This window comes from Chaetodon auriga, chromosome 2 (assembly GCF_051107435.1).
Source record: "Chaetodon auriga isolate fChaAug3 chromosome 2, fChaAug3.hap1, whole genome shotgun sequence".
NCBI classification, from domain to species: domain Eukaryota; kingdom Metazoa; phylum Chordata; class Actinopteri; order Chaetodontiformes; family Chaetodontidae; genus Chaetodon; species Chaetodon auriga.
Window position 1 is genome coordinate 17,586,449 of NC_135075.1, and position 20,137 is coordinate 17,606,585.

A 20,137-nucleotide genomic window follows, 5' to 3' on the forward strand; every position below is an offset into this window, starting at 1 on the left:
ACCCCTCATTGGGTTAAAGTATTGTTGGGCTCTTAATGTGACCTCATTGACCTGTTCCTCTGTTTTTATCAATAGCTGGACAACCTGGATGAGCAGGCTGCGCAGATCAGAAGAGAGCTGGATGGTCGTCTTCAGATGGCGGACCAGATTGCCAGAGTGAGTCAGACTCGGCAGGAGACTCAGATTGTTTTTAATATGCTTTGTTATATAGTTAATATGTCACTAATATGGTGTAACTTGTGTAAACATCATAGTAGGAGCTTCTACCCACAGTTGAAAAGATTTTACCATTTCAAAGTAGGTATTCATCATCTAAAGAGAGGCACCCACACTAATCTTGCTGTTCTGTTTATAGCCTCTTTGAAATGCTTTTGTCCTCAAGATTGTTTGCTGAGTCTTGAGTGTTTTGTCAACAGGGTGGCAAGTTCCCCAAATTTGTGTCTAAAGAGATGGAAGCCATGTACATCGAGGAGCTCAAGTCCTCAGTGAATCAGCTGATGGCCAATCTGGAGAGCATGCCCGTGTCCAAGGGAGGGGAGTTCAAACTCCAGAAGCTGAAACGGGGACACAACACCTCCATCATCGACATGGGCCAGGAGGACGAGAACACGCTGTCCAAGTCTGATGTGGTCCTGTCCTTCACTTTGGAGGTACGGCGCATTAGGAATGAAGCGGGATATGAATGTAAAATCAAATGCATGTGAAAACCGGTATGAAATTTGGATATTTTTGACAGATGGAGCGACTATTATGCCATTAGAATATCTAAACTCAATGCAAAAGTACATCTGCCTAAACCAGTCTGAGCTGTCAACTACTTGTCTGCTTGAGACTAAGTATAGAAACACACAGCAGACTCGTTCAGGGGGTTGAACAGACGCTATGTGAAGAACAGACTGATACACACACACGCACACATAAAACCCTTTTACCTGCTCCTTAATGGGGGAATGTGACTCATCTTGTTATCAGCTTGTCTGAGATGAGCTATCACCACTGAAGAGGGAGCAATCTCACCTCATTCCTTATGATGCAGTGCCATTTCAGAATCACAACGTACATAATGTGCAAAAGAATGTTTTTTCTGTTTGATCACACAGAAGTCGGCACGCCTTTATGGAATTTGTATGCTAAATTTATTTGCACAATAGCAGCAATTAGCTGTTTGTGTGAGGTGGTAATTCCAGAGTGTTTTGGTAAAGCCTCAGTTTTAAGTTGACTTTCCAAGCATTTGACTGCAACAGCTGCCAGGAATCCCTCAGCAACAAACCAGGAAAATCTCGCTGGAATCCGCTGGAATATGTAACAAGTCCTTTAGCATTTTTGATCCCTGTGGATAACAACATGGCGATATTAGCATGATGATGTTCAGAGGTACTTACAAGCCTACATGAGTTTTGTAGTCTGTAGTTTACAATCCTTTAGAAGGCAATTTTAGTGTTGTAATTGCAGCAGTTTATTGTAGCTATCAGCTATAAATGGATATTGATTATTTTGAATATTTAGAATCTCCTTTAAGGACAGGATGACAGGGCTGAGATAATGATATGTAAACAGTCAAATGAACTCTACTGGCACTGGGAAGACATCAGTGGATCTGGTGGATGCTTTCACTCAATGTTGATGCATTATCCTGACAGCACGTACTTCTGCCTGTGGTTGTGCCACAAGGAATTTACAGCTACAATATAATAGTTACCCCTGGCATACAGTACAAGCAGTTTCAATGATAGAGAGTTGTACTTTAGAGGAAAGATGGCTGTCATTTTTATGGGTTTTTCTAGTAGAAAATCAGCTAAAATCCACATTTTAATAACGCTCGGGCAGGGCCCATTCAAAGCGGGCCTGTTCAGAGTGGGCCGATAGCTTGGCCTACGGTGTTGCTGCTGGCAGCTTTCTTGAGAACCACTCATTCTAACAACTTCACACTCAACACTGCACTTCTTTGGGTCCTGAGCAATACAGTACAATACAACAATAGTTGCGCCCCCTAGCAATGCTAGTATACGCATCATTTGGTTGCCAAAGCTCACAGGAACATTTTATGGCCTCGGTGAATCCAAAGCCCCATTCATTGTTTATATATTTATAGATTGGCATTTGGCATGGTTTATGGATGGGTATTTCCAGCAAAAATAAAGCTTAACTTAATAGCGAACATGAGATAATTAGCTGTACCCAGCCTGCTGTTTGGCAATGCAACAGTTAGTAGGGGTCCCCTTCAGTTCATGACACAGTGTGTACTTCTGGTGGCACCAATGCACTACTAATAAATATGTCCCGTAGGTTTCAAGAACTCTACACTGCACTTCCTTTGGCTCCCAGCAATACACCCACCATGTGTGAAGTCGATTGCTTGTCTCAGAAAATAAGGACATGCATACATACATATACATAAATACAGGCAGAGACCTCTTCCATTTTACTTAGATGAGGGCAGTAGCTACAAGTGGAAAGAGTGACTGCGGCTGGCATAGTGTTTCTAAAATAACTATCAAACTGGAAGGATTTGCCGCCTGCGCAACTGCTCTCGACTTTTTGCTCTGTGACCTCTTTGAAGGGATGAATCACTCCTCGTCTCCAACAAATCACTGAGGTGTCTGTGCTTCCTAGGTGGTGATCATGGAAGTGCAGGGGTTGAAGTCTCTGGCTCCCAACAGGATTGTCTACTGCACCATGGAGGTGGAGGGAGGCGAGAAGCTCCAGACCGACCAAGCAGAAGCATCCAAGCCAACGTAAGAGTCTGAGAGCACACATTCATGCACATTTGTGTTTCACATGTGTTTATATGATTGTAAACTTTTGTCCACACCGTATTGTTAGGAGAATTCACAATCTACCACTGTTCAACTAAACCCAGCTTCAGTCTTTTCGTAAGACTAGAACAAAAACCTCTGGTGGAGGTTCAGGACATTAAACATGACTGTGCATGCATACGCAAAGCAGCAGAAAGTATGTAATTACTCATTTTAGCTATTTGTTTCTTATTTCTTACAAAACCATCAAAATCAGCCTACGAAAAAGTCCCCCTAAATTTATCCATTTTTGTTTGATGATGATAATGGCCACTTTGGCAGCCATGGCTAAACTCATTAGCCAGTTTTGAAAAGGCCTTCAGTTCAGGCTTCGTTGGTGATACAAATCTGACTTTTAAAACATTATTAGCAGGTATTACTAGCAGCCCCCACTTCAGCTTAGTATCTGGTATCAGGTGTGAGGTATTCAGAGATGTGTGAAGTGAATGTAAACTGGTTTGCACTCAGAGTTAAAAAAAAAAAAAAAAAGTCTTTAGAAGGTCACATCTGATGCATCTTTATTCTTTTGTAATGCGGAAGAGAAGCAAGTGCAAATGTTTTGGCTGATGCTTTCCTCCATGTTCAGGCAGGGCCTGTTTGACCTTGAGGGTGTCAGAATATATTTGAGACATTTTCTTACATCCTCTACATAATGTCATTTCATCCACAGTCAGTGATTCCACTACTTGCAGCAACCTCCGGGCTCTATAGACAGAGAAGATTTTTATAATCATTTTTCACTATCCACTAACACTTTATATTAAGGCACACATTTCACCTTAACTAGTTGCTTATTAGCGTGCCTATTGGCTTGTTATTAGTCATTATAAAGCACTTATTAATGGCTTTTTCCTCAAAACCATATTTTACAGCGACTAGACCATTTTCGCTCAATAATAATGACTAATAAAGAGCCAGTATGCTACTAATATGCATACTATTAACAACTAGTTAGTGGTCAGTGTTTGTGCCTTAATATACAGTGGGACCATCTTTCAAGTAATTCTGCACCGTTCATATTAAACTTGTACTGTTGAGATTCAAGCCCATACATTTATTGATCTTTAGTGCTTCCTGTGAATTGCTTCAGATGCACTGAGTAAAACCCACTTGCAGGAAAATACAGTAAACATACGTTCTCAAACCCTCCTGCCTCTCAGTGGGTTCCGGTGCTCTTGTTTCTGATGTATCGTCCTCTCTTGAAGACACTTTGCTTGCGAGGCACTGCATTCAAAAAGAAACAGGACGGTGCAGTTGAGCAAAAACTTCTTCTTTTCTTTGAAATGTCTTAGTGTTGTTGGTTATTTGAGCAGCAGAATCTGCTCTTGAAGTCAGAATACACCTTCACCTGAACCTGCACTTAATGAAATCTAGCTTTAATGAACATTTGGTGTTTGTATTGTGATGATCCTTAACAGCAAACGCCCCTAAACTAAAGCTGCTTGAGTCATTCATGATTCACAGCTGAACTCAAAAACCTTTTTGACTGGGTGATTTCTGACTCAGCCATTCAAGGTGTGAAAATTCATTTTGTAATCCCACAGTGTGTCAAGTCTGTAATGAAACGCTGCAGTTTGTAAATTTCCGTCCTTCCTTTGACGGTCCCAACAGTTTGCGCGTGTCCTATACTTTGCCTCCTTGCTGCTTGTTATGCTAGACCACGGTGGTGTCCTTGTGAAGGCAAATATATCTTCTACTAAATATATCCATGTTTATTTTCTTATCTGATTAACCAGTACTGCACAGCGCAAGCTACAAGAGAAAATGTCCATGAAACATTCATGCAAATATGAGCTATTTTAAGGCCCAAATGTCTTCCTCTGATCTCCTTAATTCAAGAGCCATTTTATGAAGAGAGTATGAGAGAGATGGAGGGACATGAATGAGAGACTGGATTAGAGGAGAACAAGGCGAGGGTAGTGTGTGTGTGTGTGTGTGTGTGTGTGTGTGTGTGTGTGTGTGTGTTTGGGGGGGGGGGGGTACATGTACACACAGAAAAAACACATAGAAACATATGGGAAATTCATGTTAATGCACATACTACAGCAGGCTATTTGCATTTGGTAATTGCATGTATTCAGTAACTATTGCCATTTTACACTTTGATAAATTGATTCAGGGGTTTATATATTAAACAAGAACTGTTTTCTGTTATCTTCTCATAATTCTGCTGTTTATTTTGTCATTTGACCCACGTGAGCACGCGCTGGGTTTCATATATTTCGCAGAAGAGCTGTCGGAGCACAGCACTGTCACATCCATTAATAGACCTTAGATTGATCCACAAGGTCACCTTCTTGCCAGCTCAATGCTTCCCCCCTGAAATCAACACAGCTCACCGCTCTCTCCTCACCGTCACTCAGCAGCCTCTCTGCTCTGCGCCTGGTGGAGCTGCAGCATCTTTGTGTACATTAAGTAGCAATTAATTATGAATGTTAGAGATGCTCACAAAGAGCACAGCTTTCCCAGGCTGGAAATCAACACCATGTCCTGCATACCTCACCACAGAGAGAGAAATTAAGGCATTTATATTTTGCCACACAAGGCAGCATAGCATGTTGGCAGCCCCAGATGGCAGCATGAAATGACAAAAGCCCATGTACGCTGTTTACCATGATTACAGTAAATTACATACTCCTGTGTTTCTTTAAATCCTTCAGGCTCGTGGAGGCGTAGCAGGTGATGAGGTTTAGTCAGTATTAGGTTAGGTTCACATTTTCTGGAGTCTATCTTAGAACAATACTCACATGCCCATATGTACAGAGAAAGCACCATTGGTGGCTGTAATCCTTCCTCCTGTCCATACTGGCCACAAAGTGATTCACTGGAAGAGATTGGGCACACAGTCAGTCCTATCTCTGAACACAAATTAAAGTTAATCTAAAGGTTATATAAGGCTTCAGCAACATGAGTTACACATCAAGCGTGTATCTTCCAAAGTTATGTTTTTTTTAGTGAAAGCCTAAAGTCTCATATTCGCCTTTGCTGACCTTGAGAAGTCATTTTTACTCTGAATGAAGACTTTGGATGTTGTCACCATCGCTTACATTGAAATCACTTGGTGTGTCAGTTGAAGCAGACTTGACAAAATGTGAGCATGTCCTTTAAGCTTTGACAGCCGCAGTCTCCTTTCTGCAGTGTAATAACAACTGTCAGCTACAGTTCAGGTCCCGCCATGTTTGTCTGTGTTTCCTCTGTGTGCTTCTGCCTCTGAGTGTGACTACGGGCTGGAATGCCTTCCCTGTTACACTAAATTTAATTTCTTTGTCTTTTAGTCTCTAATCTGTTCTTGTGTGTTATTACACTTTATTCTAAATTGATCAATTTTCAATGTTTTTATGCTCGAGCACTTTGACTCACCTCAGTGTTTGAAAGATGCTACAAATGATATGCCCTGTCAGTCGACAGCCGAGGCTAATTTTAGCCGCTCTGTAGCATTTCTCCACCGCTCTCTGTCGCAGACCCACCAAGTAATTTTGGCTGATAAGACGGATGTTTTGTTATATAAAGATCTTGCAGAGTGCAGCTTTAAAGATGTCTGGTATATAAATAGCAGGAGTGCATTTAGAACAAGTGACAGGGAGACAGAAGAATGAAGTGTGAGTATGTGTGTGTGTGCTTGAGAGAGAGATGTGGTTTTATTCTGTCTTTGACATCAGTGTGATTCTGCAGTGTTTCTTCTTTTATAAAAGACAGTCAGTCCCCCCATCTTCTTTCTTCTGTGATGAAACGACAAAGTGGGTGCGCGAGCGCGTGTGTGTGTGTGTGTGTGTGTGTGTGTGTGTGTGTGTGTGTGTGTGTGTGTGTGTACAAACAATGTATTTTCTCCCCTCCCCCTGCTGAAGACGTTAAGTATGTCAAAGCAGAGATTTTATTTATTTGATTGCTGTATAATTTGTCTGTTGGATGCTGTTTGCTGACTTTCTTCTCTGTGATTTCAGTGACAAAATGCTGAGAGGGAGGTGAAATCTCTCCTCCAGACTTCAGCGTGTCTTTTATTGACAAGCAAAAAGAGATGAAGTCGTTGTGCTGTGCTATCACGCTGTCGTGGAAGCTAACCTCCGGAGTGTCTTTTGTTGTGTCTTTCAGCTGGGGGACCCAGGGGGACTTCACCACCACACACCCTCTGCCTGCTGTCAAGGTGAAACTGTTTACAGAGAGCACAGGGGTGCTGGCACTGGAGGACAAAGAACTGGGCAGGGTAACACTTCTCTTTGTTTTATTTTTTCCAGCACAGAAATCCTCTCTTCTCATACACAGCCATGAGAAAACTGTCATCAGGACTCACGAGTCACATAAATGATAATAAAATGAACATAGAAATACACACAGTCAGTCTCACAAGCAATTGTTTTGTGTCTAAAAGACGCTGATTTTACCATCATGTGAATGTGATTGAGACTACATTTAGATTTTTTGCCGGTTAAACATCAGACAGAGGTTGTCAAAATGAGGAAATCTTTTGCACAGCCAAAAAAAAACGCAGCTCTTCTTCTGCTGAATTTTTAGTTTTATTTGAGAGATTTTGCAAGCACTGGAAGAGGGAAAAACACATTTTGTCTGCCCTTGTGCTTCCAGCAAACACTTTCCTTACACATTATGCTTGTGTTTGACCGGCAGCCGAATGAATTACCTTGCTGCTCGTAAGATAGTAGGCTGACAAATACATTTTTTAACTACGCATTTTTTCCAACATGAAGTAAATCTGGAGCCTCTCCAGCTCAAATATGGAGAAGCGCTGATCAGTTCTCCACCCTGCCCTCTCCTGAGGTGTAAGGTTACTGTGATAGATGGCTGAGGAAGGTGGTGTTGCTGGTTTGCGTTCGGGCAGCGGCGCCTCAGACGTCCCTGTAGTGGCAGTGACCTTGGCTTGTGACAAGGCTCTTTGATCTCCCACTGCAGCAGCGTTGGCAGGAAGGCAGGCTTCCTCAAAGCTCTTTAACTCAGCAAAGAGAGATTAGGCCTCCTCTTCGGGGAGGCAGAGCAAAGCACTGCTCTGTTTCTCTACCCTGACTCACTTTAGTCTTTCACTTTTGGAAAAAAAAAAAAAAAAAAAGCAAGACACAAACACACATAATCACCAGCCCTTGCAAACACACCGATTGGTGTTGCCGACTGTTGCACAGGATGAGATCAAAGACTCACCTCCTGGATATAAACACAGATAATTTATGGATTCTTGCTTGGCGCTGTCTTTTTTCTGTCGGAGTGCAGGTTGTTCTCCACCCGACTCCTAACAGCCCCAAGCAGTCAGAACTCCATAAGATGACTGTGACCAAGGCATGCCCCGACCAAGATCTGAAGATCAAACTGGCCATACGTATGGACAAACCACAGAACATGAAACACTGCGGGTAAGAGACGCGCTGCCAAGCAAGTCATGTTGTGACGTTCCTGTGTGCCTTTCATTTTCCATGTCTTTCTTATAGAACTCCAGCCCTCTCAGCTCCTTGGCCTCATTTCTAGTCACGTACCATGGAAAAATACTGTGAAGTGCACTACTCCCCCTGGTGGATGCCAGTGTGTACTTTAGTGTGTGTACTACTGAAATAAACATTGATCACTTTTCATTTATTTGACTTTCATTCTATTTGTCTAAACATTTTGCTTCAGCTTTTCTCATTTCTACAACAAAACCCGTTTTTATATCAAATATAATGAACTGTTTCTGTGCTGTAGGTACCAATCAGTGGTTGTTTCAGTTATGACATGTGCACTGGGTTTTTGTCTGTGTGTGTGTGTGTATGTGTGTGTGTGTGTGTGTGTGTGTGTGTGTGAAAACTGTTTTGACAGGTATCTTTGGGCTTTTGGGAAGAATGTTTGGAAGCGCTGGAAGAAGCGTTTCTTTGTCCTTGTGCAGGTGGGTCATCGTGAAAAAAGTAAAACAGCGTTCAGCCAAACTGAAGCAGGGATGACCCTCTTAGTTGAGGTTGTTTCTGAAGAGGTTTTTAGTCCATTAGTGATTTTAGAGTGAGTGAGTCACGACATTGAGAGCATCTCCAGGATAAAAGTAATATTTGTGTGTAATGGTGTTGTTGATATTACACCGATGTGCAGGAAGGGAGGCATTTGTTGATAAAGTGTTAAGTCTTTATTTTGCCATTTAAGTATCTTACTGTAAATTTCATTAATCAGACAGAATTCAAGAACTGAGCTTTTTCTGGCTGCTTGAAGTCATCGCCAATCCTTTGTATTGTAGGTGAGTCAGTATACGTTCGCCATGTGCAGCTACAGAGAGAAAAAGTCAGAACCGCAGGAGCTTCTCCAGCTGGACGGGTATACTGTGGACTACAGCGACCCCCAACCAGGTGAGAGGGCACACCTTTACATGGCAGAACTACAGGTACGCACACACTGCGATCACTGACTGTTCGCTCTTTAACATCCTGGTTCTCAGGCTTGGATGGTGGCAGGGCTTTCTTCAATGCAGTGAAGGAAGGCGACACTGTGATGTTCGCCAGCGACGATGAGCAGGACCGCATCCTGTGGGTCCAGGCTATGTATCGTGCCACTGGCCAGTCCCACAAGCCTGTCCCACCCACTCAGGTCCAGAAACTTAACTCCAAAGGGGGTGCCTCAGCCCAAATGGATGCTCCCATTTCTCAGTTCTGTAAGTAGCCAGGAACACAACACGGCCACTTAAGCAGAAAGCAGTTTTCATCCACAAAGCAGTGAAAGCTCTAACCCATAAATGTCTCACGCCATGCGCTCCACACTGCAGTCACAAAACGTGCTGGTAGAACTAACACACAAGCACGCACACACATGCCTTGATCTCTCACAGATCCCTCCAGCATCTGATGGACTTCCACTCATTGTCACCACTCCCACAGTGTTTAAAGGTGCAATTCCATGCTATTCCATCAGTGTGTTCACAAGGAACAACCAACCCGAAAAAGACTTTTATCATACAGCAGCAGGACATGGCGTGCAAACTTTGTAAGAAACTAAATAGGTCACCACACATAAGATTTGAACATTCAAGCCTGCTGGGGTTGAATTCAGACTGACAGTGCCAGGGTGTGCTGCTCCTGTCCTAACCATTAGGCCTGTTTAAATCCAGTCGTAGCTCTAGAGGGCAGCCGTGAAGGCAGCCGTGGTTCTGAGGCAGCTTCCCACATGGTTCCCTTGTCACCGAATGGTGGCCAAGCCAGACAACATGCCTAAAGTTTTAACCAATCTATCACTGTACTTGCACCTCTAAGCAGCCCACAGGTCAGGTAGCAAAGTGAAGGTAAGACTGTCTACAGTAGTGTGGCATCCGTACCAACTTCTGTTGTAACCGTCTCTTGTGTCTCCCCTCATTTAGGAAGGGAATAAAAGTATCACCATAAATTCTGCCAGCATTTTTTTCTTCACACAGTCTGTATATACTCAAGTTGGTTTTGATCCGTCGTTTTCTTATTTGAGAGAAATTAATACCTTTAGTATTAGTATCTTTGCCCATGACAACACTAACATAGACCTTCTGACCTACTGAACTTAACGTCACATACTTACCAATCCACAATAATAGATCCTGCTATTCAGAAAAAAACATGACTTTTTGTGTGCATCTTTTGACTCCATAGGATGATTTCTTTTCCGACTCTAACGAACAAGATCTTTATTTTTTGTCAGATGAATTGTATAGAAAAATAATTGGCATTATTTATTTATACTAAAACATGGACACCCAGGGTTACTGTAGTAATAATAGTAGCATGCTAATAATACCAATTTTAAAAAGCCCCAAGTTTATTTCACTCTCTGTTAATCATATCATTGGCGTAAAACTATAAAGACATGAATTGGATCAGTTACTCAGAATCCTATCACATAAATTCTATGTTGTTTCTCCATTGGTTTCTTTGTCCAGTATGTGATCGTTCTTGTGGTTAGTTGACTCCTCTGATGCCAGCTGTTGCCATTCAAAGCCTCCTCACAGTGGCACAGACTTCCTACCCCCTCCCTGAAACATTGTGGCACACCACGCGTACATGTTTCACCCCCTGGTGGTCTTGAATGGCACTGGGACCATAACATACACAGCCCTCCTGACTCTGCTGCAGTGGACTGAACAAGAGTCCTATGAAGGTTCTGAGCGATCGGCACACATTTTAAATTGCTTCTTCTTGGCCAGTCTACCAGTTTCCTACTCAAGAGTGATTTAGTGCACATCACATATGCAAGTGTTCTACCACCCAGGTTTGTTGTGTTGGAATTTCTGTATAACAGACAGAAAATAAAACAAATTAACATGATATGTGAGGATATCTTAAGGATCAACATCTTCAAAGACAGCTGAAAGGGGTACTCCAGCTGTTCACTGTTGCCTTCTTTAAAGTTAGGGCACTTTTGAGAGAGAGGTTAAAGAAAAAAAGTCCTCAGTACTTAAGGTAAGATATCCAGACCTTTAGTCCAGAGTGTGGGTCCAAAATGAAAACACTGCATCCTGCATGTCCCATAATGCAACTCAGTAGTGGCTCTTCATTAAAACACCTGGTAAACACCTACATATTTAAACTCCACACCTCCAGCTAATAATGCAGTTAGAATTATGATAACAGGAGCAGGTGGGAAATAAAATATTCATTGTGTGCCTCTGTAATTTAAATGATTGTTCCTGCATTTTTAACCAACTGCAATTTCCAGGATATGCTCTGTAGAAGGCATGCACCGTCTGCAGGACAAAGCCAAAAGCCTCCTCAAGGGGCTGCAGAGGAATCAAAGAGGAGGTGAGGAGGGAGAGATGTGAGGCAAAAACGCTGCGTGAGGTGAATTTGAATCAAAAATCGTGCTCATATCTCTGTGGAATCTTAACACACATAAAACACATATTGATACCATTCAGCTCGAGTTGCGCTGCATCGTTATCTCCAATGTTCATCACGAAGACGCGTCCGTTGAGAAAACAGACACAGCAGAAGTTAGCTGAGAATCATCACAATTAAGCTTTTCCATCTGTACTTTTCAAACAAGAACTTCTTGTGGCTAATTCAGCATATTTTTAATGATGCCAACAAATACAGGCTGAAAAAGCAAACTCAAAAGAGAATGCCAGCATCTACCCGGAGCTGACGTTACAACTTTTTCTGTCATCACACTGGCTCCCAAATAGGGCTATTAATTGGTGTTTTCATCATTGTTTTCACTCAAAATTCAAATTTCACACTGAACTGATTAAAGAAAAGAAGGTGGAGGAACAAGCAGCTCTTCACATAGAGTAAACTCAGAGATCCACGTAAAAATAAAAGAGCGTTGCTTCCTTATGGGATTTAAATCACAGGAGGACGAGCGAGTTGGCTGAACAACAGTCGGTCATTGAGGCTGTAATTATTCCCGGGGTCACGAGTGGAAAAAATACGACATGTGATCTCTGGACGGGACTTAAATCACTGACCAGCACGTTAAAATCAATAAAATGAAATTTGACTTGTAGAGTGATCCTAAGAATAGTCAGCGGAGTACTCCTTTAAAGCCTGTTTAAATGAAACACAGCCGTTAGCGCCACTTGATTTCTTGCAACCTTTCCAGGACCTTCATAGTCTCTTTCCTTTTAAAAAAGACACAGGCATCTTTTACACATAAAACTGACTGGGAGGGTTTGCTTCATCGGGTAGGTGTATGTGTTTGCCAATGTCCCTTTTAAAAGCAAGCCTTCTGTTTGATCTGCAGTCATACGGTGACAGTACTTAACGTGTAGCTCTCGACTCCTTAAGTACTTGTCCAGAATCCAGAATAAATAAACTGCAGTGGAGTGATGAGGATCGTAAATTCTCTCTTCCTCCCTCTGTCTCTGTCTCTCTCTCTCTCTTTTCCCGTCTCCCTCTTTTTCTCTCTAATATGCCTCAACATCTGTTGTCAAGTTCACATATCCTCACATGTACTCACACACCACCGCCCACAAACTCTCATGTTGGTATAGGTTGTTGTTTTTGAGTTGTGTTTTCTTCTTCATGCTTTGCCTGTACCCTTCTTGAGTAATGCAGCTGCTAGGTCAGGGTCTCTCGTGATTGCTCTCCTCCAGCCTTGTTGCTAGTCTTTATGTTATTCTGGTTTGTCCCTTCTTACCCTGCTGTCTTCTAGCTGGACTCAAGGGTAAGTGCTTCCCTGTAGCCGGCACAGCTCAGATAATCCCCGCTGATTATCTGACAAATGCAACGTTCTTTCTCTCTTCTTTCCCTCTTCTCCTTTTTCACGTCTCGCCTCATGTCTTAGATATTAGTTGATAACTTTTTTTGTTTCTGATGACCTCAACTTGGGGATCTAAGTATAAGCATCCATTCGTGCCAGTATAGGATGCATGTATTTTATTCTAAGAACTTATTATTTGACTCAGTAATGGTTAAAGTTGATATTATAGTTGTTACTGCATAATTGCCTTCTCTCTTTATTCATATTGGTGACTGGATCCCTCAGAGTAAAGCAATATGATGATAAAATGGGACTATTAGAAAAGCAAGTGCAAATTTCTCAGGAAGAAGATTTAACGTTCATGTAAATTTCCAGAGCTGAAAACAAAGTGATGCTTATTTTAAAGCGGTTAGACGAAACCCAGGAAATATCCGATGTTTACATTAATTTATTCCAAGACAAAAGTGTCGATGAAGTGTGAATGATGGTGGCAGCCTGTGAAAGCTATTTGTGAAAACATACTTCCTGTATGAGTGAAATTTTATTTTGACACTTCCCAAGTGTTGATCATGCTTTACTTCAGAGGGCTCAAACGCTTTTAGTTCTTTTTCTTTGAGCTTTTCTTGACGAGAGTTGGCAAATATGTATGCGGAGTATTCTGAATGCCAAAGACAAGGAGTAGCTAATGCCGCCCCTTCTTACGATAAAATACTCCGGACCCTCCCCCCCTCCCCCTCCCTCTTACAATAGATGGGCCTGTAGATAGAGGCTAGACCGGTGTTACACCTCCAGCAAGGAGAGATCTCATTTTGATTTCTTTTGACTGCCCTTTGTTTGCCTGAATAGGAGAACACCTGTGTCATGTGTCCATACTTTTGTACAAATACAGGAGTTTTCATTCATTTCCCCCATCTCCCAGAGAATGATACAGTTTTGCCTCTGTCGGCTTCATGCTATTTACCCATGTACTTGCACCAAATTGTATTGCTACCCTATTAGAGTTCTCCGGTAGTGGTATGCCTGTTAGTGTGCTCTGTAGAGATCATGAATACACTGCAACATATTCAAGTATTGTCAACTTGCAAATGCGTAGAGAAAAAAACAATAATAAAGGGAATGCAAAAAATAAAAAATAAAACTAAAAAAAATGCAAATTTGAAAATGGGTCTGCAGATGTGCATGACATTTAAAAGCTCAATGAAAAGTCACACTGTTTTCCAGCATGTGATCATTTATATATGGATGCAGAAGTACTCGCCTACTCACTTTGGGAATTTGCTAATTTTATTTATGGTTGAAGTCATTATCATTATTGTAAGTTCTGATAATGTTACTGTTGAATTGAGTGTATACTGGACTTGAACTCCATTTCCTCATTTAATCCAATCAAAGGAGATGTAGCCCACTCACTATGTGTCATAGCCCAACCCCAGGCACTCTCTGTTCACTCTATGGATGTTTTCTCACTATCTCAACACTGATCCGACAATATCACTTCCTCTGTAACTTGGTCCTGAGCGACTCTTCCTCTCGTGGTCATCACTTTCGCCCGGCACTCGTCTGACCACTCTCTTATCGTCCCATACAAAGGTTCTCTTTTACCACCAAATCCTCTTTCATCCTGCCACTGTCTTCTCATCCAGCACTGGGTTCACCTCTGATGCCACTGACTGTCTTCTCTCGGTGTTTCTAGACCTCAGGTGTTAACTGTCCTCCTCTTTTCCATTATGACTTCTTTTACCTGTCTTGTCCCTCCTCGAACAATCTCTTATTTTGATCGTCCACATTTTACTTGTCGTCTCACAGGTTTTCCTTCTCAGATTGGAGTAAAACTAAGCTAATTTTCTGAGGTTAAATCCTCTGTAGGTTCCCTTTTTTTGAGCACATTTCAGTGAATGTTTAGCACCAGTATTGCACCTCTTTCCCCTTCCCTCTCACTGACCTGGAGGTTGACAGATGTCAGTTGTGCTCTATTCGGTACCCCGGCTTTGCCCAGCCAAGATCAGGCCACCACCTCCCACCCCCACTCCCGAATCATCATCACTCATGTCAGTGTCTCATGGACATGACGCCTGTCACTCACACTGAGGACATGACTGCATCTCTTTTATCTATTTTGAATCATCCTCGTTCCCATCGTTTCGTCTCTGACAGCTGTATTATTTACCCAGCAAAAGACATTATGGTCAGCTAAGTTAGCGTAGTTCCTGGTTTTGAGAAGTAAAAAAAAATAATAAAAGATTATTCCACTGATGACATGACATCACCCATGTTTGCTGAGTTTTATTATAACATCATTACTTTTTCTTTTTCTTTTCTTTGTTTTTTTTTTTTTTTAACAGAAGTTGATGTTACCAATGTTCTTCCTTCATTGAATTTCACAGAGCAGGTTTAGTTTTTTTTTTTTTTTTAAGTCCTCTTGATTCAGAGAAGGTTAATGGCAAAAGTTATGAAGCAAGACAAACAATAACAATCAGAAAGAGTTTGACTTTCTAGGATCCAGTCCATAACTTTTTGACCACATAACGTTTTTCTTAAATTAGCACTTTATGCTCTATCTCTGCAGTGTTTTCAGATTAATTATTCTTTCGCCATATTTCTGTCTTTTTTTAGTAGCACACGTCCCAATATTTGTCAGGACCTGAGTGACATTCAACAATCGCGAATGGCAGAATCTATTGAATACATTAAGGAGAATGCATCTTATTCTATCCAACCAGCACTTTTTCGAACACGTTTTGGATATTTAGCGATTTGTTTCCCCTGCAAAGCATCAGGGAATGTGACATACTAAGATGCATGCATGCACATACAATAGAAGATTGATAGAATCTCATCCACCAATACATCAAATCTCTTTACGCTGTCTGACACAATGCAAGTTGACAATGTAAGCTGTAAGTGTTTATTATTTGCCCTTAGAAGTAGTAAAAAACAAATCCCTGGTGTTTCTGTGTTGTGGCGAAGACGTGCTGTTTGCCTGTGCCTCACTGATGTCCTCTCCTCTGAAACGTGTTCTTTCCCCTGTGCCGTTGGCTGGATAGATGCTGACAGAGCTCAGAAACATGGCATGGATGAGTTTATCTCCGCTAACCCCTGTAGCTTTGACCACGCCTCGCTTTTTGAGATGGTGCAGCGACTCACGTTGGACCACAGGCTCAATGACACCTTCTGCTGCTTGGTGAGTGACCCTGATACATTTATGGCAGTGGGCTGTTTCTCTCGGATGATATGCGGCAACTTAATCCCCATGTGTGTTTGCGTTATGCAGGGATGGTTTAGCCCGGGCCAGGTGTTTGTCTTGGATGAGTACTGTGCCAGGAATGGAGTTCGAGGTTGTCACAGACATCTGTGTTACCTGCGTGATCTACTGGAAAGAGCAGAAAGTGGGGCTATTATTGACCCCACTCTCCTTCACTACAGCTTCGCTTTTTGTGCCTCCCATGTCCATGGGAACAGGTGTGCCCTAATCCCTTCTTTTAATATGGTTATGCTTTGTAAGTGACATTGTTTAACAGGATTTGAAAGCACTTTGAGATCACAACTCCTCTGAAACAAATACAGTAAATTGTATGAGTAGCTGGGCGCTATAAATACCGGACAAGAACAGAATAGAAAAGTCACCCTCATCTAAAGAATCATAGGCTTTTTTTTTTTTTTGTCTCCCATCTGTGTAATTTTGCCATATTTATGTTTATGTATTTTTATGTTCTGTTATGTTCAATTTCTTTGCAGCGTTTTCTGTTATGTTGTTAATCACTTGCATATCTCTACACATTTCCTTGTTTTCTACCATTTTTCTTTGTTTTCTTTTCTCTCTGTCCTTTGTTGCCATAGTCTCTTACTGTCCATATTATTCATCCTCCCATGCGTCCGTTAAAGTCAGAGAGGGCAGCAATTACTGGGGGCCGCTGGGCTATGAGGCCCTAACGTCCCCAAAGAGCTCCCAAAGCCCAGATCCTCGCACTGCCTCTAAACGAGCACGCATATTCAAGTTTAGAAAGAGAAAGGATTCCAAAATACCGCTCTTTCAAGGACAGAAAAGGTGAGATGTTGTCATTTTTTTTTGTATGTGTAACACAAAGGGAACTTAAAAAAAAAAATATCTCACAAAATTTTCAGTTCGTTCCTTGGGAGCTCGGAGCTTTCAGCCAGTTTTCATGTATTTGTTTCTGCTCCCGTCGGACTCAGATGAGAGGTTGCATAACTTGGACCTCTGCAGGGTTTCAGCAGGGTTAAAGTGTGTGGGTGTGATCCTCATAGGCCAGATGGGCTGAGCACAGTGAAAGTGGACGAGAAGGAGCGCTTTGAAGAGATCAAGGAGCGGTTGCGTGTGATATTGGAAAACCATATTGTAAATTTCAGGTAACGACCAGCTCACAAACAGAACATTAATTCAAGAGACAAAATATAATGCTTATTGTTGTTCTCCACTGATACCACATTTAATGTCTTCCCTTGTAGATATTGTTTCCCCTTCGGTCGTCCAGAGGGAGCACTGAAGGCCACTTTATCTTTGCTGGAGAGGGTTTGTAAAGATTAAAAAAAAAAATAAAAAAGCCTTTTCCACCCCATGAAACAACAACTGTGATGCAATGAAAACAGGTTACATAATTCCTCTGTAATGTGGCCTGCAGGTCCTGATGAAGGACATTGTGACCCCAGTTCCACCAGAAGAAGTCAAAGGAGTGATCCGCAAATGTTTGGAGCAGGCCGCCCAGCTCAACTACCAGCGGATTAAAGAATATGCTAAAATCGAAGGTAACGGAAACACACGGCTCAACATGACATAATGAGGGCTGGAGTGAATGTGTCAGTGATGTAATGGTGGTGATCATACTGGTCATTAAAATGTCAGCAATGCAGTCATTCTGTATGCTTTCAGATTGAAATGCTCAGTCAGCAGTTGTGTGTGGAATAATCCAGGAAAAGCCTTTTTAAAGGACCACACGTAAATTCCCAGACTTCCTTTTTCTGACTCCAGTATGAGATTTTACTTGTCGCTGTTATTTATTTATTTATTTATTCACGTGGTGAATTCACTTGGTTTTTGGTAAATTTGTGTCCATATCCCAAATGATTTGTGACAGTTTGTCGGTCACTTTCTGTCTCTCAGTGCAATAACTCTCTCCTTTGTTTCAGGCCTGCTTTAGCTCTGTGCTGTTCTGTAGGTCAAGTTGGCTTTTGTGTAGAGGTGTGTGAGTAAAAATGCATTCAAATCCAAAGCCCTGAAATCTGTTGATGTGCTGATCTCTCATTGTGCCTTGAGTATTCAAGCTGTGCAGTATCCCGGCCTCTGACATTTTGATGATTGGACTGTGAGTTCAGCTTAACTGAATGTCCTCTCTGACTCCCAGCTCCCAGTCGATGCACCCCCCCACCCCTCCACTACTATGTAGCTCCTACCTCTCTGACTCCTCCAGCTGACTCTGCCCGTCCCCCTTTACACCCCTGCCTTGAACTACCAGCAGCTCTCCTGTCACCTCTGTCTTATGTTCTTGCTGAAGACCACTATCTTCCGTCCCCTGTCCCTCACTGTCTGCAATGCTTTTTTGTTTAATCTCCTCTCCCACAGTTGTGGGCTTTGCCACAGTTCTCACTTTATTTGACCTCTTGACTTGTGCTGTGATAAGTGGCTTTTAACCAAAGGAATGCTGGGATTGAACGCCTACAAACCAGCATCAGCCACCTGCATGTGCTTTGAGACATAACAACATGGCCTTTCTTTATTGGCATGGATTACATATCAAAAATTACATCAATGACAAGACATTTCACAATGTCTTATTCTCTCTTTCTGTGTCGTTGCATATTCACATGGAAAACTGATGTTGTTTATGCCTTGAAAGAAATCCCTCAGGGTGCTAAAGATACTAAGGATTCAAACCTTACTATCTTGCCATGCTGTGTGAATTTCTGTCCTTGTGAGGTGCCTGGTTCAAAATAAACCAAACATTTGGCTTTGCTAACGGGCCTCCTGCCCAGGAGAATGTCGTTTTCACCTGGACAGCCCTCTTCCCATCAGCCTCTGACCTCTAGCCTTCCCGCCTCTGACCCCAGCCTCTTGCATGCCCCGATCCTTTTTTATAGGGAAAAAGAGGGAAATGTATGAGCACCCTGTCTTCTGCTTGGCGTCTCAAGTGATGGATTTAACCATCCGTGAGTACCTTCATCGTCCTCTCCCCACCCTCTCTCTCCCTCTCCTCCTTCTTTTAAGCACTCTGTCACCTCCATCCCCCCCAGCCTTTGCCACGTTGCTGCCGCCATGCTTGTTTTTTATCTGTGCCTTTTGTCTGTCAGAGTGAGTGGGGAGCGTGCTAGTCGAGAGATCTGAGCGGTGCCACACTGAATCAGTCGGGGGTCCTTTTTTTTAAAACCATCTGTTTGTGATGGACATGAATGAGCAGTCTGGTCTGTAAGCTTCTTTCTTTTGGTTGGATGCCTATTCCTTTGACTTGAATGCATTTTTACATTGCTTACATGGTTATCTCCTCCAGTCATGTGGTCTGATCATGTGTCAGTAGTGTGCTGTGCTGAACAGGTAGGCTTTTTCTTTCACCGTGACACCGGAGATAGTGAAGGAGCATCTGTCGACAGAGCTATTGTATGGGGAGGACAGGAGAAGGTTAGGGTGTACGGGTTTAACAGCTTCTGTTTGTGTATTAAATTGATTCAAGTCAACTCAAGTCACTCAGTGTGTCCTGTCTACGATCCTGGCAGCTGTTTGTGTGTCTTCCCTGTGCACGACAGTCTAAGCTTTGTCTGTTTGTTAACAAACATCTTATCACTATTTTAATTTTCCAATTTTCCACAGGCTAATATATCAGCGTTTCTGTTTTTTATTGTGTGTTTGTGACGTTTGTCTGTTGCCTAGAAACCTCACTCACCGGAGCTGAGATCGTCCCAGCAGATTCTCTGATACGCTCACATGGTGATGAATAACAACTCTGAGCTCCCCCCCCCTCCCTGTAACGTGAAAATAACCCCAGAAACCTGCTAATTCTAAACATCTCCTCTTTATCTTTTCTCTCCCTTTTTCTCGCTGAAGTTGAGAAAGGTCAAAAGGATCAAAAGGATCCAGGTGAACCCATTTAGCTTGTGGTTTAGCCACAGTGCACATAAACATGTACACACACACACACACAGGCCTGTCCCCTTCACACACATGTACTTGATTAGATGCAGAACACATGCATGCATGCATAGAATTTACCTTCCATACAGTA

At 42.3% G+C, this 20,137-nt stretch overlaps 1 protein-coding gene across 18 annotated transcripts in view; it reads left to right on the forward strand.

Moving 5' to 3' along the window:
- cadpsb (Ca2+-dependent activator protein for secretion b) overlaps nt 1-20,137 on the forward strand; it is a 63,920-nt gene that overhangs the window by 26,865 nt on the left and 16,918 nt on the right. For 4 of the 18 annotated variants that reach the window (XM_076759288.1, XM_076759375.1, XM_076759303.1 and 1 more), the window contains exons 4-18: nt 76-156; nt 417-650; nt 2,614-2,735; nt 6,885-6,996; nt 8,010-8,149; nt 8,589-8,655; nt 8,995-9,103; nt 9,193-9,405; nt 12,864-12,875; nt 15,956-16,092; nt 16,183-16,370; nt 17,175-17,276; nt 17,376-17,439; nt 17,549-17,672; nt 19,002-19,070. In XM_076759288.1, the coding sequence (XP_076615403.1) occupies nt 76-156; nt 417-650; nt 2,614-2,735; nt 6,885-6,996; nt 8,010-8,149; nt 8,589-8,655; nt 8,995-9,103; nt 9,193-9,405; nt 12,864-12,875; nt 15,956-16,092; nt 16,183-16,370; nt 17,175-17,276; nt 17,376-17,439; nt 17,549-17,672; nt 19,002-19,070 (1,774 nt within the window). Of the gene's footprint in view, nt 1-75; nt 157-416; nt 651-2,613; nt 2,736-6,884; nt 6,997-8,009; nt 8,150-8,588; nt 8,656-8,994; nt 9,104-9,192; nt 9,406-12,863; nt 12,876-15,955; nt 16,093-16,182; nt 16,371-17,174; nt 17,277-17,375; nt 17,440-17,548; nt 17,673-19,001; nt 19,071-19,959; nt 19,993-20,137 lie in introns of all 18 variants that reach the window. The other 14 variants (XM_076759311.1, XM_076759330.1, XM_076759402.1 and 11 more) reach the window with 5 other exon arrangements.